Source organism: Protomyctophum bolini, assembly GCF_963924005.1.
Source record: "Protomyctophum bolini genome assembly, chromosome: 24".
Classification (NCBI taxonomy): domain Eukaryota; kingdom Metazoa; phylum Chordata; class Actinopteri; order Myctophiformes; family Myctophidae; genus Protomyctophum; species Protomyctophum bolini.
In genome coordinates this window covers 8251346-8267857 of record NC_137885.1, presented here as the reverse complement: position 1 = coordinate 8267857, position 16512 = coordinate 8251346, and the positions used below count along the sequence as shown (strand labels likewise).

The 16512-nt window shown below is 43.1% G+C and overlaps 2 protein-coding genes across 4 annotated transcripts in view; both read right to left on the bottom strand.

Annotated features, from left to right (window-relative positions):
* Nucleotides 1–240: 240 nt before the first annotated feature.
* LOC308311884 (retinol dehydrogenase 16) lies at nucleotides 241–6741 on the bottom strand. The gene is made up of 7 exons (XM_080758659.1): nucleotides 6702–6741; nucleotides 5682–5828; nucleotides 3723–3876; nucleotides 2973–3051; nucleotides 2443–2595; nucleotides 1537–1670; nucleotides 241–645 (listed from the first exon to the last, which is right to left on the bottom strand). Exons 2-7 carry the CDS (start codon nucleotides 5810–5812, stop codon nucleotides 274–276), a joined length of 1023 nt encoding a protein of 340 aa, XP_080614785.1. The 5' UTR covers nucleotides 5813–5828; nucleotides 6702–6741; the 3' UTR covers nucleotides 241–273.
* A 1093-nt stretch (nucleotides 6742–7834) lies between these two features.
* The window catches only part of LOC308311651 (inositol polyphosphate-4-phosphatase type I A-like), an 82511-nt gene continuing 73833 nt past the window's right edge, over nucleotides 7835–16512 (bottom strand). For all 3 annotated transcript variants that reach the window (XM_080758425.1, XM_080758426.1, XM_080758427.1), the window contains one exon: nucleotides 7835–8461. In XM_080758425.1, coding sequence (XP_080614551.1) covers nucleotides 8329–8461 — 133 coding nt within the window. In that variant the 3' untranslated portion in view covers nucleotides 7835–8328. The remainder of the gene's footprint in view (nucleotides 8462–16512) is intronic.

The following is a 16512-nucleotide window of genomic DNA, read 5'->3' as shown; positions in this document are numbered from 1 at the left end:
AACATTGGGTTCAGGGGGGGGAAACGTCAACCGTCTCTCAACGGCCAAAAAAGGTCAGGAAACATGACAGTCACGTGTGTGTGTGTCCCCGTTTCCCCTAATGAAACATGACAGTCACGTGTGTGTATGTCCCCGTTTCCCCTAATGAAACATGACAGTCACGTGTGTGTATGTCCCCGTTTCCCCTAATGAAACATGACAGTCACGTGTGTGTATGTCCCCGTTTCCCCTAATGAAACATGACAGTCACGTGTGTGTGTGTGTCCGTTTCCCCTAATTAGAATAAAGCATGGCTTTCCTCTCGGCGTACATGGGGCTCCGGGAGAGAACAGCGTCGGCGAGACGCGTGGGCAGATAGGGGCAGACGCGGAGGAAGAGAGCGTCCCTGACGGAGGAGGCGACCAGGTACCTGCTCTTGGGACGCCGAGACAAGACGGCGTCCGCCATGGCGTCCACCACCGCGTCCGCGTCGGCCGACCCGCCCTTGCCCGCCGCGGCGGCGCTCTCGGCCAGGCGGTCCACGTAGCGGCGGCCGAACGCGCGCCTCCGCTCGTCGTCCAACCTGTCCCAGACGTCCTGGCCCGTTTTCGTCGTCCTGACGATGTTCGTGGCGCTGCCGAAGTTTCCCGGCTGGACGATGCACACCTTTGGATAAAGAGTGGAGAGAAAAAAAGGACCATGACGTTTGAATTGAACGTCTATAAAGACAGGGCAGCCCCCCCAAGGCGATTCTTATGGCCTTTTGATTGATCTAACTAAAAACCAAAAAGAAAAAAAAAAAACATTAAACTGATTTGTCATGCTAATCCGATTTGAAACACATTCCTAGGTGGTTTGAAATGTGATTCAAATCTGATTTCTCAAGATGTGTCTCCTAGTACGTACTACGTATTAACCCATTCTGAACGGGAACCCATTTTGGCGTTGGCATCATGTCGTGCTTTAGCTATTGAAAAATAGCAGACCTACAAGCTCGTAGCGCGCCACCGAGTGGCGCGCTACGAGCTTGTAGGTCTGCTATTTTTGAAAAATCGAAGAACGACTGACATTTTTAGTTAATCAGACCAGTGTGTTGTCCAGTGGAAACCTCGAAATGAATCTGATCTCAGGTCAGAATGGGTTAACAGCGGGAGAACAACGGCGACTGCTGTCATTACCCATGTCCCCGTATAGGTGGTATGGAGGGTAAACGAAGCAGCACGTGAATTTGATGTCGACGGACGATATTGACGTTCCTCCGCCCACTTTTCGACTATAGCCTCTTCGCCCTGCTATCGCCAGTATATGTCGCCGGGTCCCCTAGACAAATAATGCACTTCCGCAAAAATACGTCCGAAAACCACCAATCTACAAGTTTTACTAGCGTAAAGTATGTCGTTCGTCGACCCGTACAGACACTCCTCTCTCTCTCTGTCATTCTAATTAGTCTCATATCACGCAGCTGCGTCTAGATTCTCCCTGGCCGGGATCCTGACCGGGAGCTGCCGATGCCATATAGGAAGCATAGAAGGTGGACCCCCCAGGCTATACAAATACCTTGACGCCAAAACTGTCCATTTCCACCCGCAGGCAATCCGCAAACGCCTCGAGTCCTCTCTTAGACACGCTGTAGGCTCCCATGTAGAGACAGTTGTAGAACGCCAAGATGCTCGACACGTAGACCATTCGTCCTATGGGGTCATAAAACACATACCAAACAACCGGTAAGAGGCCCAGCATAGACTAAGCTTTTGATGTTTCTGATGTTTGTCAGTGTTTTTCAACCATTTTCATATCAAGGTTCCATGACCTATTCTGCATTTGAGCCACATTGGATGAGATTCAGCCTCTCAGACCCAAAACGAAAGATTTTGTCCACAATTCCACGCTGTATTTGGTACCAATAGGAGAGAGAACAGGCAACGTTGATCAAAAATAACAATTCTTCTACATTGTCTAATTGTGTACTAAATTTCTTGTAAATTAAGTAATACAAATGTTTAACAATAAATTAACTCTTGAGAGTACGGGTCCATATGGTTTCATTTTACTCCGGGGACCCCCCAGGGGTCATTTAGGGGAGTTCCAGGGGGTCCCCCAGCTAAATGATAGTTTGGAACCAAATGGACCCTTATGGCCTGGGCTGTAACTCTGAGAGTGTACAAATGGAAGCAAATGGACATTGACTTTACAATATAAATTGTCATCTCAGAGATAGAAATGCCATTAAATGGGGGGGGGGGGGGGGGGGGGGGGGGGGTCTGTAGCCTAATTAATTTCAAATTGAAATTAAACGCGTTGAAAATCACTGCTATAGAGCCATACAAATCTTCTCTTATGGCGGTACCTGGCATATCTCTTCAAATGGCAGTCCGCGGGCTAACTAGGTCAATTTGGGGGTGCCTTGACATGAAATAGTTTGGGAACCATTTGCCTTAAGGCACTCGGGGTTCTTTGGCTGACCTTTGGTGGCACGGACCATGGGCAGAAAGGCAATGGACGTCCGGATGCAGCCGAATAAGTTGACGTCGACCATGTGACTGTAATCCTTAATGGTGTTCCATTCCGTCTCGGCCCAGTCAGAGATACCGGCGTTGTTGACAACTGCCCACAATCCTGATGACAGAAAACATTTTTTTTTTTTTACTGACAACTTGGCAAGTGAAGAGGATTCAGTTTTTTTCCCCCTCCAGTTATTTACATTTTTCAGCCAGCAGATCTTTGTATCGCAAACAAAAAGACGTCTTCTGAAGGTACAAGACAAGGTAAAAGGTCTGATACGATACCGTATTACATGGTATCAGACTGAAAACCCCAAACGTATTACCTTTAGTAATTATGACTTCAAATGCACCATGCCACAAGTACAGTATGAAAACAAATCAAGAATTAGAACTAACATTTAACGCTCAAAATCAGTCAAGCTCGACTTCATCATGACGACACACTTCAAACCTCGTCTCCGTGCGGGCTGCGTCAGGTTCTCAACTCACCGTTCTCCGGCAGGTTGGCACGGACGGCCTCCTTCGCCCGCTGCACCTGGTCATCGCTGGTCACGTCCAGCGGGAGCACCTTTGTGAGCAGTCGTCGATTTGGACAGCACATTTTCTTATTTAGTTTTAGTCATATAGTCTTTTGTATACAATTACATTTTTTTTTTGTCATGTTTTAGTCACCTGAAAGTCACCTGAAGATTTCAGTTGACTAAATCTACAGTAGATTTCAGTCGCTTGCAGATCTGCTATTTTCAGAGTGCAACCAAGCACAAAATGACTTGTCTTTTACTCCTACTGGGTCTCTCTCTTCTCCATTAGTCCACCCCCCCCCCCCACCCCACCCCTAACATTTTAGTCAAAATTTTATTTGTTGACGAAATCGTCGGTAAATTTAGTCAACATAGCTTAGTAATTTCGTCTCGATTTAGTTTTCGTCCGTGAAAGAAATGCAGTCGAGGAACATTTTCCGTCTTAGTTTTAACCCATTCTGAACGGGAACCTGTTTTGGTGTTAGCATCATGTCGTGCTTTAGCTATTGAAAAAAAGCAGATCTACAAGCTCATAGCGCGCCACCGAGTGGCGCGCTATGAGCTTGTAGGTCTGCTATTTTTGAAAAATCGAAGAACGACGGACATTTTTTGAATCTGATCTCAGGTCAGAATGGGTTCATCAGACCAGTGTGTGTCCAGTGGAAACCTCGTGTGAATCTGATCTCAGGTCAGAATGGGTTAATCAACATGCACTGACCTTGAGGTGAGTGGAGCAGCTCTTGGCCAGGCTCTGTGCCTCGGGGCCCGCTGGGAACAGACAGCCAGCGAACACCACCAGCCCAGCGGCGTCCAGCCGCCGGGCCAGGTGGCGACCGAAGCCGCTGTCGCAGCCCGTTATCAGCACAGCGTACCTGTTAGCCAACAACAGAGGTGGAAGCGGGGGGGGTCGTCATCGCCATGCGTGCTGGCTTGTGGTGGACATTTTTTGGCAAGGACAGTTTAACTCTGAAAGCGTACAAGCTGGTCCATCTCGTTCTATTTATGTATGGTCATAGTGGTGACCTCTGGGTGGAAGTATTTAGATTTTGGACGAAAGGGTCCAAAATCTTAAGGGGCTTGTGAATGGGGAATCAAAGCAAATATAAACTACAGGCTTTCCATTCCTTAAAAGTGAAAATCTATAATGGAAGCCATTGTTCTGGCGATAATAAAAATGTAAATAAATAATAATAATAATAATAATGTGCCTAACGATGATGACTGGGAAGACCGAGTAGAAAAGGAGAAAAATTGGTGAAGTCGTCGTGCTTTTCAATGACAATTTAGCGGTTTGTTACAATTTGCGGATTAAAAAAAAGTCCCGTTGGAAAGTAATTGACAGAAAGTCTACTGTCTTTTAACTTTTAACCGTTTTGAATCAGTCTTTAGATATTTGATGTGCATTTGACCCCGAAAAAATATTACTTACTACACGCATTAACATAAACTTAAAGTAGCAAAAGAAAAGTACTCATCATGCAGAATGTCCCATTTCAGAATCATTATATCACGTCATTAGATTATAATTATTGACCATTAACCAATTAAGCAATATTCTTTGAGACACACACACACACGGATATTTCGGGCCATTCCTTCATTGGGTGAAAACAATGATTACCATTGGAATTGCATTAGGGAACGTTGTTACATTTTATTGTTGTTTTCGTCATAATGGTGTATTGTAGTGCAGGTGCGACAACCACCAATGTTGTGAAAAATGAAATCAGGTGCGCCAAATATACTAAACTTCCGCAATTCCGCCAATAATCATATTCTTTGAGTCACACATCCAAGTTTTTGTGAGGTCAAACAAAGAATCACGTGACGTTGACCCCCTTCCCCTATTAGGGCAGGACGTCCTAGTATTCATCAATAGCCGATCTACAAGCTCACACAGAAGTGTATGTTTGTGTAGGGCAAAGTTTGTGCACACACACACTAACAGCTGGACATAGGAGGCGCCAGCGCCCCTCAATAGAACGGAATCAGTCACAAGATGCATTGATATCGGCTACGTGACGTCTTACGTCTCCATTCAGTACCCTAAACAAACATTAAAGTCCATAGACTTGGCTGGCAAACGATTTATGTTGTGTGTTGCTCTAAACAAACAGTGCTCTAAACAAACATTAAAAAAAAGTCTGCCACATGACGTGATCTTCAAAAGGCCATGCAATGGAGGCGCTAGCACCCCTCAAATTTGTATACTGTAGTAAGTAAAAGTACTTAGTTACATTATTACACCACTGCATATCTGTAAGAGGGCCTTCATTGGTGCATGGTTATACTGTATGCCTATCCCTAACTCTGCCTAACCCTATACCATAGCCTTAACCCTAACCCATACTGTACACTAAACCTAACCTTAACCCACACTAAAACAATGTCTAAACCTAACCAAACTATACTGTACACTAAACCTAACCTTAACCCACACTAAAACGATGTCTAAACCTAACCAAACTATGCCTACACCTAAACTTAACCTCAAAGAAACTATGCCTTATCCCACACAAAATCTATGCCTAAACCTAACTTTAAACTGCACAAAAACTATGCCTAAACCTAACCTTAACCCACAAAAAAAAACTATGCCTAACCCTAGCCTCAAAACCACACCCAACCGGGGGGTGGGGGGGCGAGTCACCTGAAAAAGAGGTTCTTGTATATGTACCTGTAACCCTTCTGTACGCCAGGCCCACCGTCGCTACGCCTGGAAAATAAACGGGAGACGACCCAGAGCAAGACAGCGGAGACGGAGAGGACGCAGGCGATCAGTCCCAAGAGGAGCATGGTGGTGGCCATGCTGATGCAAACCTCCCTGGAAAAGAGAAAGAAGAAGTGAGTCAAATGAGCAGCATCGCCCAAATGTCTGCTGCTGCTGCATTCATATCAGTGTCTCACACATGTGACTTCAGTATTCTATCTATATACACAACAGACAGAAGACTGTCTGTATTGTTAGGCTATAGTGATAGTGATAGTGGTGGAGAATAGATCCCTCCGTTTCTAGAGGGGCTGTCTCGACCACAGCCAGAGGCATGGTGGTCCTCATGACCAGATGCAGCCGGGTTGCATTTCACGTGGGAGCAGTTCCATGGAGCAGTCTTAGAATACTTTGATAATTCTTTCACTTCTTAGACCCTCTATATACTGTACTTAGTAAAAACGGACCCGAGTTGCACTACACCAACTCTCTTCACCAAAAATAGCAACAACTCTGCTTATTGTAAACTACTGCTTTGTTAGAATAAAACTTTGTTCCAGGTAAATCTAGAACTCTGTACCAAATGTCTAAAGTAGACGTTTCATTTGAAGCAGATCGTCACCAGGGGCAGGTACAAAAAAAAGAAAGGCTTCTAAGGGCCGATTCATGACTCCTATTTTACCGAAAAGATTTCGGCTCGTCAGAAAATGTCAGTAGCACCGAAGAGAAAACCTATGTTTCTATGTCAGTGGTTCTCAACCTTTATCCATGGCTGTGGAACCCAGTCTGAAAATATTTTGTTTCAGGGACCCCCGGAAGCAAAGATTTGAGTTAAAAATGTTCGCTCTGAAAGAATATATATTCAGAGATTTGCACCACACGCATTTGTCCCTCGATCAACACAGTCAGTATAGAGTCAGATAATCTATAGGCTGTTTGTGCTTGAATTAGTCATAGTAATCCTTTTCATCCTATAAGCACCATCACCTTTGTCAGGGCATGGAGGAGAGCAGCCGCAGTCACAGCCTAAACCAGCAGCCGGCCTCCTCACCTCAGCGTTGGACTGGGATCTATACGAGTTGACTTGGGCAAAGCGGCTCAAGTTTCCAGACCACGTCACAACAACAACTTCTTTGAGGCCAGACACTGTGCTTTCGTCAGTATATCTCCAAGGCATGGTGCGACAGTTCCCTGGGAGGATCGCATATCACGGGGGCTGCAAAAAAAAAAAAAGAAAGCCATCAAGTCCACCATGGAGGCGGCAGAGAGAGCATCTATAGATGGCTTTGGATTAGGAGGAGTGATCTGTGTGGGCCAATGCTATACTGGGACACAAGCCAAGGGTCTGATCAACCCTGGCTGGGTCACCTGAGGACCCGAAACCCCTGGTGATCTAACATCACTGAAGATGTGGACCCAGTCTATGGTCCCTGCAGTGTATGCATCTTTCACTCATTTCACTAGTAGGTTGATTGTTTTTCTTTTCTTGAATTCATTTGAATTAATGTACAGAATTTCAGAAATACATGGCAATTTGAGGTACAATTTTGAGAACAGGGGGGGGGGGGGGAGAGACGTACACCTGTCAATCACAAAGACAGACACCTGATTTAAAGCCCCCCCCCCCCCCCCCCACACACACACACACACACACACACACACACACACACACACACACACACACACACACAAATAATTGTAGTGCAAGTGTAAAATACTTTCCTCTGTACGTACAGTAGTGGAGCAGAGAAGTGAACTTGAATTGAAAAGGTCGACTAAATCAACTGTAGATTTAGTCGACCAAGATCACATATTTAGTCGACTAAAACTAGACCTTTTCAGATGACTAATACATAATTAAATTAAATTAGTCAAAAGACTATGACTATAAAACTACGTCAAAGTCGAAATCAACACCGACTGCCCCGTTGAAGACGCCTGCTCTAAAAGAAACACCAACTCCCTCTGGCTGTTCACACAATGCATCATGGGTATTATTATTGTGCCCCCGCCAACCCGTCCATCTACACTTACCGTGCCGTGCAAGCATTCTCCCATTTCTACTACTACTCGGACTGAAACAACAACACAAAAACGGCTCATCCTTTCACAGACTTTTATATCATGTTAAACGTGTTAATGGTACAGAATAGATACACAGCATTATTACTATTATTATTATTATTATAATATAACGAAAGGCAACTAAGACAGTACTTTGTCCGAGCTAGTAGTAGTACTAGTAGTACAGTGGTGTGGCTTTTAAGGGCTTCTTCGGGCAATATTGCCGTGACTTTGGTGAATTACTTCTCTACCGTAAAAGTTAAAAACAACAAAAAAAGCAAACGAGTGTCAGCTCTGCGTCCAGCCTCCTCAGATGCAGTAGCTATAGGCAGCGTGATGCTTAAAAAGTGTGGATTGTCCTCGAACACAAGTTGCTACCGTACACAGCGCAGCCGTTTAGATCAGTCTTACGTTGTCCCAGTCAAACCGCAGCACACCTAAGACACAGTATCTTCCGTATAGTCCAGAGTCCCCCCCCCCCCAAAAAAAAGACCCCAAACAAACGCGGCAGTCCGGGGCGCGTGGAGCCTCCTCCCACCACCAGCCGCCATCAGGTCTCCACCTTCCCGAAGGTACCGTCCGGCGGCCGGTAGTGCTTGGGGAAGGCTTTGAGCTGCAGCGAGTTGAAGGCGTACTTCCGGCAGCCCACGTTCTTCACCGTGTTCTCCCGTCGGCAGCCCTCACTGCATGGGGGGACAGAGGAGAGAGGTGTGGGGGACAGAGGGGAGACGTGGGGGACAGAGGAGAGGTGTGGGGACAGAGGGGAGACGTGGGGGACAGAGGAGAGAGAGGAGAGGTGTTGGGGCAGAGGGGAGACGTGGGGGACAGAGGAGAGAGAGGAGAGGTGTGGGGACAGAGGGGAGAGATACTCTGTTACAGGTAAAAAAATGTATACAAAATCTTTTGAAAATAGCAGCTATACAAGCTCAAAATGCATCGCATTTTGAGCTCATAGTAGATCGCCTATTTTGCAAATGTACATTTGAAATGTATATCGTGTGTATGTTTCGTAATAAAAAGTACAATATTTGCCTCTGAGAATATAGTGGAATAGAAGTAAAAGATCACACCTGTGTGAAGTGAGGGGCGCTTTTATCATTATACATCATCATCTTCTCATGAACAACTGAATGCATGTGATTGGTTGGTTAAATTTACGTCCGCTTCGGCGGACATTTGACCCGATTTCTCCTTTCATTGTCAGTGGTGGACAAAAGCTGTATAGAATACTGAAAATTGGAACTACCTCAAAATGTAGTACTTAGTTACTTTGCAGTGCAGTACATTTACTTACTTACTTTGAAGTTTACACCACTTCACACTTGTGTGAAGTGAGGGGCGCTCTTATCATCATACACGAGTAAGACGCGCAAACGCGGGAAGCGAACGCAGCTCGTACATATTTGGGTTTTGGACGTATAGCTGCTTTGGGGACTCCTTATATGGTGCCCCTTTGGACGTAGCTCCATATATGGGCACAAAGTGTCTGTGCCCTTTGTGCCCATATATGGAGCTGAGTGATTTGTTGATGCAACACACTCCATATTTGGACGTAGCTCCATATATGGGCACAAAGGGGGGACACACGCACGCACAGACATGATCTGCTAGGTCTCATAGTAAGTGCTCATTGCGTTCGCAATCATACATTACATTCCGTGCTGAGCCAATCAAATCATCTCAAATTTGGTACACACAAACACACAAAGCCATGGGCATAGAATGAGACGTTTCATTTTTTTGCCTCCTTTCTGCATTTTGATCATGATGTGATGGAGCAATCAATATAAACACTACTGGACGTGAACAATGTTCACACTGGAGAAAGACCTTTCCATTGCAAATATTGTGACAAGAGTTTCAGTGATTTGAGTACTCTGAGCAAGCACCGGTATATGTCCACACCGGAGAAAGACCTTTCCTCTGTAAACAGTGTGGCAAAGGGTTTCAGTCGGTTGGATCACCTGAAGACACACCAGCGTCTCCACACACGGGAGGAAAAACCTTTTCCAATGTGAACAGTGTGACGAGCGTTTCAACCAGTTAAATGCCCTGCAGTATCACCAGCTTGTCCACACACCGGAGAAAAACCTTTCCATTGTAAACAATGTGACAAAAGGTTCTGTCGTTTGAAATACACTCGAGGTACATCAGCGCGTGCGCACACTGGGGAGAAACCGTTCCACTGTAAAGAGTGTGGCAAGAGTTTACAGTTATTTAAATGCATTGAGGAGACACCATTTTCTCCATATTGGGGTAAAACCTTTCTGTTGTAAATAAGAGTGTGATAAGAGTTTCAGTGAGTTCGCTCAATTGAAGGATCACCTGCTTATATTCACGCGAAAGAAAAAAGACCTTTCCAGTGTGAGCAGTGTGACAAGAGTTTCAATCGTTTGAGCACTCTGAAGAACCATCAAAATGTCCACACTGGAGAAGAAAAGAAACCTTCCATTGTAAACAGTGTAACAAGAGTTTTAGTAGTCAGATCATGCATGGGACCAGGGCCGTCAGTTGCCCACCTTCACTTAATGCGGCCCACAGGTTAATATCCGATTACTGATATAGGCCTATTATTGATTTCAGCTGTTACAATTCCAAACATGCAACCATAACTTGCCTCTAGTATGAGAGTGGTGACACTAGCGTTGACTTGTAACAATGGCATGCGGAAGTGCTCATTCTATCTCAATGGGATAGTTCCAATGTTTGGAACTATAGCCCATAGCACCCCGCTTTGCAGCGAGATCAAAGCGTGCCGCCACTCTCTTACTAGATTACTCTGAGTCTATATTAGTAGCTTAACCCATTCTGGGCGGGCACTCCTATTGGTATCTTACCCCCTCAGGCCGCGCACCCATATTTGGGTTCTGTACAGTATGTACAGTATTCAAAAATGTAAATTTTTTGATGCTGCTATATAAATATTTGAAGTTTTTCAGAAACCTTAGGTCAGGATTTAGAGGCGTTTTTAGAATCGGCCTTAGGCCTAAATGGGTTAAAGGATCACTTAACCACTTTTCATATACCTTCATATAATTGGGTCAGTTCAACATGTTTCTATTGTGCCGGTGGAAACAAAAACTAAACCAACAAAACGTAACAAAAAATACATTTATTAAAGCACAAGGCCGGCTGTTCAGGTACACTTGGGTCGGAGCTTTTCCAAGGTATGCAATACATTGACTGTGTCTCATGTAGCGCAGCACAGTTTAAAAAAAAACACAAAAAAGCCAGTTGATATCTGAGAGTAAATGCCTATAGCTTCATCAACCGTTGAACAATGTCACACAGAGAAAAGCTCCTGAAGAAAGACGTCACCGTCTCTGTGGACTACCGACCAGGAATATCTTCTGGCCGAGTCATTTCTACTGCGATATTTACTGGAGCAATGCCGTGCTGATGTTTCTCCTAAAATGTTACAACTTTATTTTATTTTTATAGCTCAATTCAAGGAACTTTTAACCAGCCCACAACATTCCTATATAGAGGGTATGCGCGTGACATCATCATCATCATACCCGGAACTTACTGTATGCGGGAACACCTACAGTACTAAGTGGCAAAACAATACTTCCTGGTCTTGACAGCCCATACAACCAAACAGACAAGTACAGTACCTACAATATCTGATTGCAAAAACAATGTTAAATGACATTAAACTCACTTTGACACTCAATTCACTTTATGCATGTGCCTCTATTCTGGGGGAGGGTGACGTCTTTCTTCAGGAATCTGATGTACAGTTTTAGGTTTTCATAAAATTATCCCCCCCCCTCCCCCTCTATATGGACCTATAGAGTCTGAAAAGATTGATTGATTGATTGATTGATTGATTACGGCCCTGTGCTCTGTGAGGTTGTAATGTGAGCTGAAGAAGCTGATTCCAGGTCAGTGAGGGGCAGGTTCGCTCCAGAGCTGACAGATTGCATTGCATGTCCAAACAGAAAGACAGAAAGAAATGTTACAGTAACAGTACGTTTTAACAGCAGGCGACAGCCTGTCGTATTTTCCTGGAAGTGCGTTATTTGTCTATGGGACCCGGCAACTACACCGGTAAAGAGGCGATAGTTCGAAAAGTGGGCCCGGGGAACATATCGTTCAAAAACATGACAAGATTTTATCTTTTGGATGATGATCTACAAGCTCATAGAACGACTGACATTTTTTGAATCTGATCTCAGGTCAGAATGGGTTAAAACGTAGGGTCAGATTATAGACACACAGGTAACAGAAACCAGCGAAGACACGTCACATCTGGTTTTGAGATAAAGTGACAACAGACATAATCACCTTATGTATGTACATAATGATATATATATATATATATATATATATATATATATATATATATATATATATATATATATATATATACTGTATATTTATATATATCTGCTTTTCAATAAATAAAGAGCAACAATATTGCATTTAGACATAACAAGCATTTAAACAGGATTTATGTACAGCGATACAAATATAATATTCTCTGATCCATAACATTTGGGTTGTCTTAGGAAGACGACTTTATATTAAAAAAAAGGAAGAAAGAAGGAAAAGGAAAAATAAGACAATGATCTTTCTGCTTAAGAAAATACATTACATTTGGTTGCATTGCATATGACAAAGCTTGACATAACCTTTGGGGTGTTTTAAGCGATTATAGTATTTCCTTGGTGAATAATTCCTTGTATTTGAAAAATAAAATCACCATCTATTGAAATTGATTTATTCTCACTAAGGTTTTTGCATTTGGAGCAGGGAGTGTGTGGGTTTGCTGAATGTACATACCATGTCATTTAATTTAATATTATTTATGTCTTGTTTTTAACATAAAGTAAATTCTCACAATGAATAAGGGTACTCCTCGATTTTGTTAGTACCGTTTGTTATTTCCCATTTAAAAACATGCATTTTCCATTTAATCACTTGCATGCTCATAAGCAGTGAGTGTGAGAGAGAGTGTGTGTGTGTGTGTGTGTGTGTGTGTGTGTGTGTGTTTTAGCGGGTCAAGGGGATGATGCGAGGAAACCCCTGAGGTGTCTATTTTGGTCTGATGATCCATTTCTTTACTGGGTCAATGTACTGTAAATGAGATGGAGCTTCCGACTCTTGTGAGGCGAATGACACTTAAGACTTACACAGTCAAGTCAGACAGTTAGTGGTGGAAAGTAACCATGCACAGTAAGTAGATTTACTTAAGTGCCGTACTTAAGAAAACGTCTGAGGTATTTGTACTTAAGCATTTCCAATTGACAACATTGCACTTTTACGCCGCTAGTTTTATTAAAAAACTTTAGTTACGGGTTACTTTGTAGATTTTTAGATTATAAAAAATATACATTAACCACTTCAGCCATATATATACATTTGTGGATCTGCTATTTTACTTTGGAGTACTTTTGACCGTACATTTCGATGCCAATAATTTTGTACTTTTACTCAAATACATTTTGAATTCTGGACAGAGCAACAGTAACAGAGTATTGATACTTTTACTTAAGTAAAACATTTGAGTACTTTTCCCACCACTGAAATCGGCCAGGTGGAGACAATGTACCGTTAACCCGGACGATGCCAAATTTTGCACACACACTCCCTGGATGCCAACAATGAACCTCGGCCACACATTTTCCAGAACTGTTATAGCGCCACCAGGAGGCAGACTATTGTAAAACACATCTTTAAATATTACTCCTCCAGATTCTGTCCAAAAACCCCGCAAATCGTTACACAGTATCTCTAGAGTCATGTATTCAAGACGGATCCGTCCGATATTTCATATTCCATCCTAATTGGCTAACATTGGCTTTCAAAGATTGTAGGATTGGCCCGTTTTTAACAAAAAGCCTCAAATCATGAACGCAGTGTGCAATTTACGTGAAATCTTTCACAGACTTTCCTACTAGGCTGAGGAATATATCCCACCCTTTTCACATTGGCCTGTTATAGCGCCACCAACAGGTGCATTTTTGCAAGACACTTTTTTGGAACAAAATGCCTCAAATCATCCAATTGCCATCTAAGGCGTAAGAAGAAATGACACCCTTTTCACATTGGCCTATTATAGCGCCACGACCTGACCTGGCCTGGTGGAGACCTGTGCCCCGAGGGGCACTTTATCTAGTTTAAACTATTTTTTTAAATATTAGAAATTGGAAAATGCAGACTTTAAATGCATCTCCCGATGTCGTGTTTGGGTTTGGAGATTTAGGTCAGTCACTCCTGTCGGCTTCTGGGTGAACATGGCTGTTAACTAGGCCATGGCTCTGTGCAGCTGATCTCTTAAAACACATTCTGATAGAACAGCAGAATCTGTCAACACCACTGCCCTAAATGTGGGGTGCTGTTGTTAGTAGGAATAAACCCAGAAGCACCCGGGGAGGAACTGGACGAAAAACCGAATGGCTTCCCAGATTGCTGGACACCTACTGTAGGTTTAGGTGAGTGTCACCTGTACAGCAATCTGATATTATATAGTCATGTCAGAATGTCATTTAAAACAAGTAAAATATATTAAAATATGTAATATGTTAATAATATATAGATTCAACGCACTTACGTTTAAAACACGCATCTTAGTCTCATTCTGAAGGTACCTAATTCCTCCTCCACCGTTTACATTTAGAGTATTTTGACTTCTTAACCCTTACATTGTTATATACCATTTTAGTCGTTGCTGTGTGTCGCTGTTGTCGGTCATAAACTGATATAACCTTTTTGTGATTTTTTTGTGTGTGTACATTAACATCCCTACTTGATCACGCTAGTGTCACAGGATTTAAAAGGCATGGTTTAGTTTCTTGGTGGCGTATCCCTCATCATATCTACAGCACATTATAACAATGGAAGCTAGTTGGATTGGATTCTTCAGACGAGGATTTTCAAATTCCCCTCTCTCTATAGGCCCACATTTTAAAAAGATATCCTCGAAACTCTGGACTGAAAGCCAGCTCAGAAACAAAACTATATAACCTAAACAAGAATAGAAAACCCTGACTGAAGAAGCGTTTGGCACAAAGCATGAATACATTCCTTATTTTCTACCTGGTTTCATTGTTTCTATATCGACTCTGCAGAGCCAAAGAGCACTAACGGGCACTAACGAGCACTAACGAGCCTGGGCCGGGAGACCGACCACGCCACCAAACGGTGACCGGAAAGCTTGTCCCAATAACATACACTCCCCCCCCCCCCCCTACTTTTTCCACGGAGGTTCCGTTTAGGAATAAGGTTAGGCTTAGACATATTTTTACTAAGGTTCCGTTTAGGAATAAGGTTAGGTTTAGACATAGTTTTACTGAGGTTAAGTTGAGGAACAAGGTAAGGCATAGTGTTACTGAGGTTATACGCTTAGGAATTCCTGGTGGCGTCCCTTCAGAGGTCGTGGGATTCGACACGGGGGCGAGCGTGTTTTGGGACAAGCGTTTCCACCAGGTGGTACCATTTAACTTATATTCAAAATAAATGCTCACACCTTGAGCTTTGAAATGTACCCCCCCCCCCCCCCCAATGAACAAAGAAACCCAAATGTCTAGTTACTGCTCTTTGCTTTGACAGAATAGCTTAACCGCTTAACATAGTTGGCTTACAATTTTGTCAATCGACAACATGTCACATGACTAACAAATATAATACTAATCTAGAACAAGGGTTCCCAAGGTTTTCAGGCCGCGACCCCCTGGAAAATAATCATATTTGAACTGGGGACCCACCCCCACTCCACCCCTATAAGCACTTGATGTTGCCAGAGTCGAGGCATTACATTTAGTTCGACTCTGTTCCACGGACAAATATGTGGCCATGTTTGAGAATTGTTTATAGCATAGTTTGTTGATTACTGTTTTGATATACTAATGGTCTTATTATTAGATTACTTTTATTTATTCTTTTAAATTCAGAGGTATTGAAAGAGGTCTCAAATGTCCTTAAATTGTAACTTTAGAAATGTGCAGGTATTCTTACACTTACAGCATACTGTACCCCTCGAAAAACATTTGGGGAACCCCTGATCTGGAATCGATGATACACCGGTCAGCAAAGTGCACCATCGCTCTTACAGCTACAACATATATTATAGAACATGTAAACATATATTGTTAATATATAATATCTTTGATAAAAATGCTCTTTAGCGTGTAGGACACTGCATAATCAAACACGCGTTCCCCCTGAATATCCTACATGCTAGTCAGTAGTATACATTCCACAAATCCGATCGATAATAAAGATTCAACTTTGTCGAGACGGACAGAGCCGATTATTCACTGCATTTGGCGAGAATGACGGGAAAGCGGACGTGGGCTGAATTACTGCTAAATTCACGAATGGATCCAGTTAGATCTCCTGGGATTCATCCATCTAAATGGGACCAATCACATGTTGTCCCAACAAAGTGCTGACCAGTGTTGATTTCGTCGACAAAAACTATGACGAAAAATGTTCGTCGACTACCTTTTTTCAAGCTGTGATGACTAAAACTAAGACTAAATAATATATTGACAATTCTGACGACAAATAAAAACTAGACTGTTAGGGAGGGACGAGTGGACAAGAGATCCAGTATAAGCCATTTTACACTTTGTTGCATGCTGAAAATAGCCGATCTACAAGCACATCAGGGCAGTTGTGAGATCGGCTATGTTCAGCAAAAGTGTAAAATCAGTCATTTCGACGGCGTCCAGGCCCACCAAAATACATTTTAGTCGACTGTATAACTGTATATTTAGTAGAGTAT

What these genes read in the sequence shown, in the direction of transcription:
- LOC308311884 (XM_080758659.1), bottom strand. Translation starts at nt 5,812, where the DNA reads ATGGCCACCACCATGCTCCTCTTGGGACTGATCGCCTGCGTCCTCTCC. An exon ending in GGCGTACAGAAGGGTTACAG is followed by an intron (nt 3,877 to 5,681) that starts GTACATATACAA and finishes GTTGGCTAACAG; the next exon opens with GTACGCTGTGCTGATAACGG. An exon ending in GCTGCTCCACTCACCTCAAG is followed by an intron (nt 3,052 to 3,722) that starts GTCAGTGCATGT and finishes CTGCTCACAAAG; the next exon opens with GTGCTCCCGCTGGACGTGAC.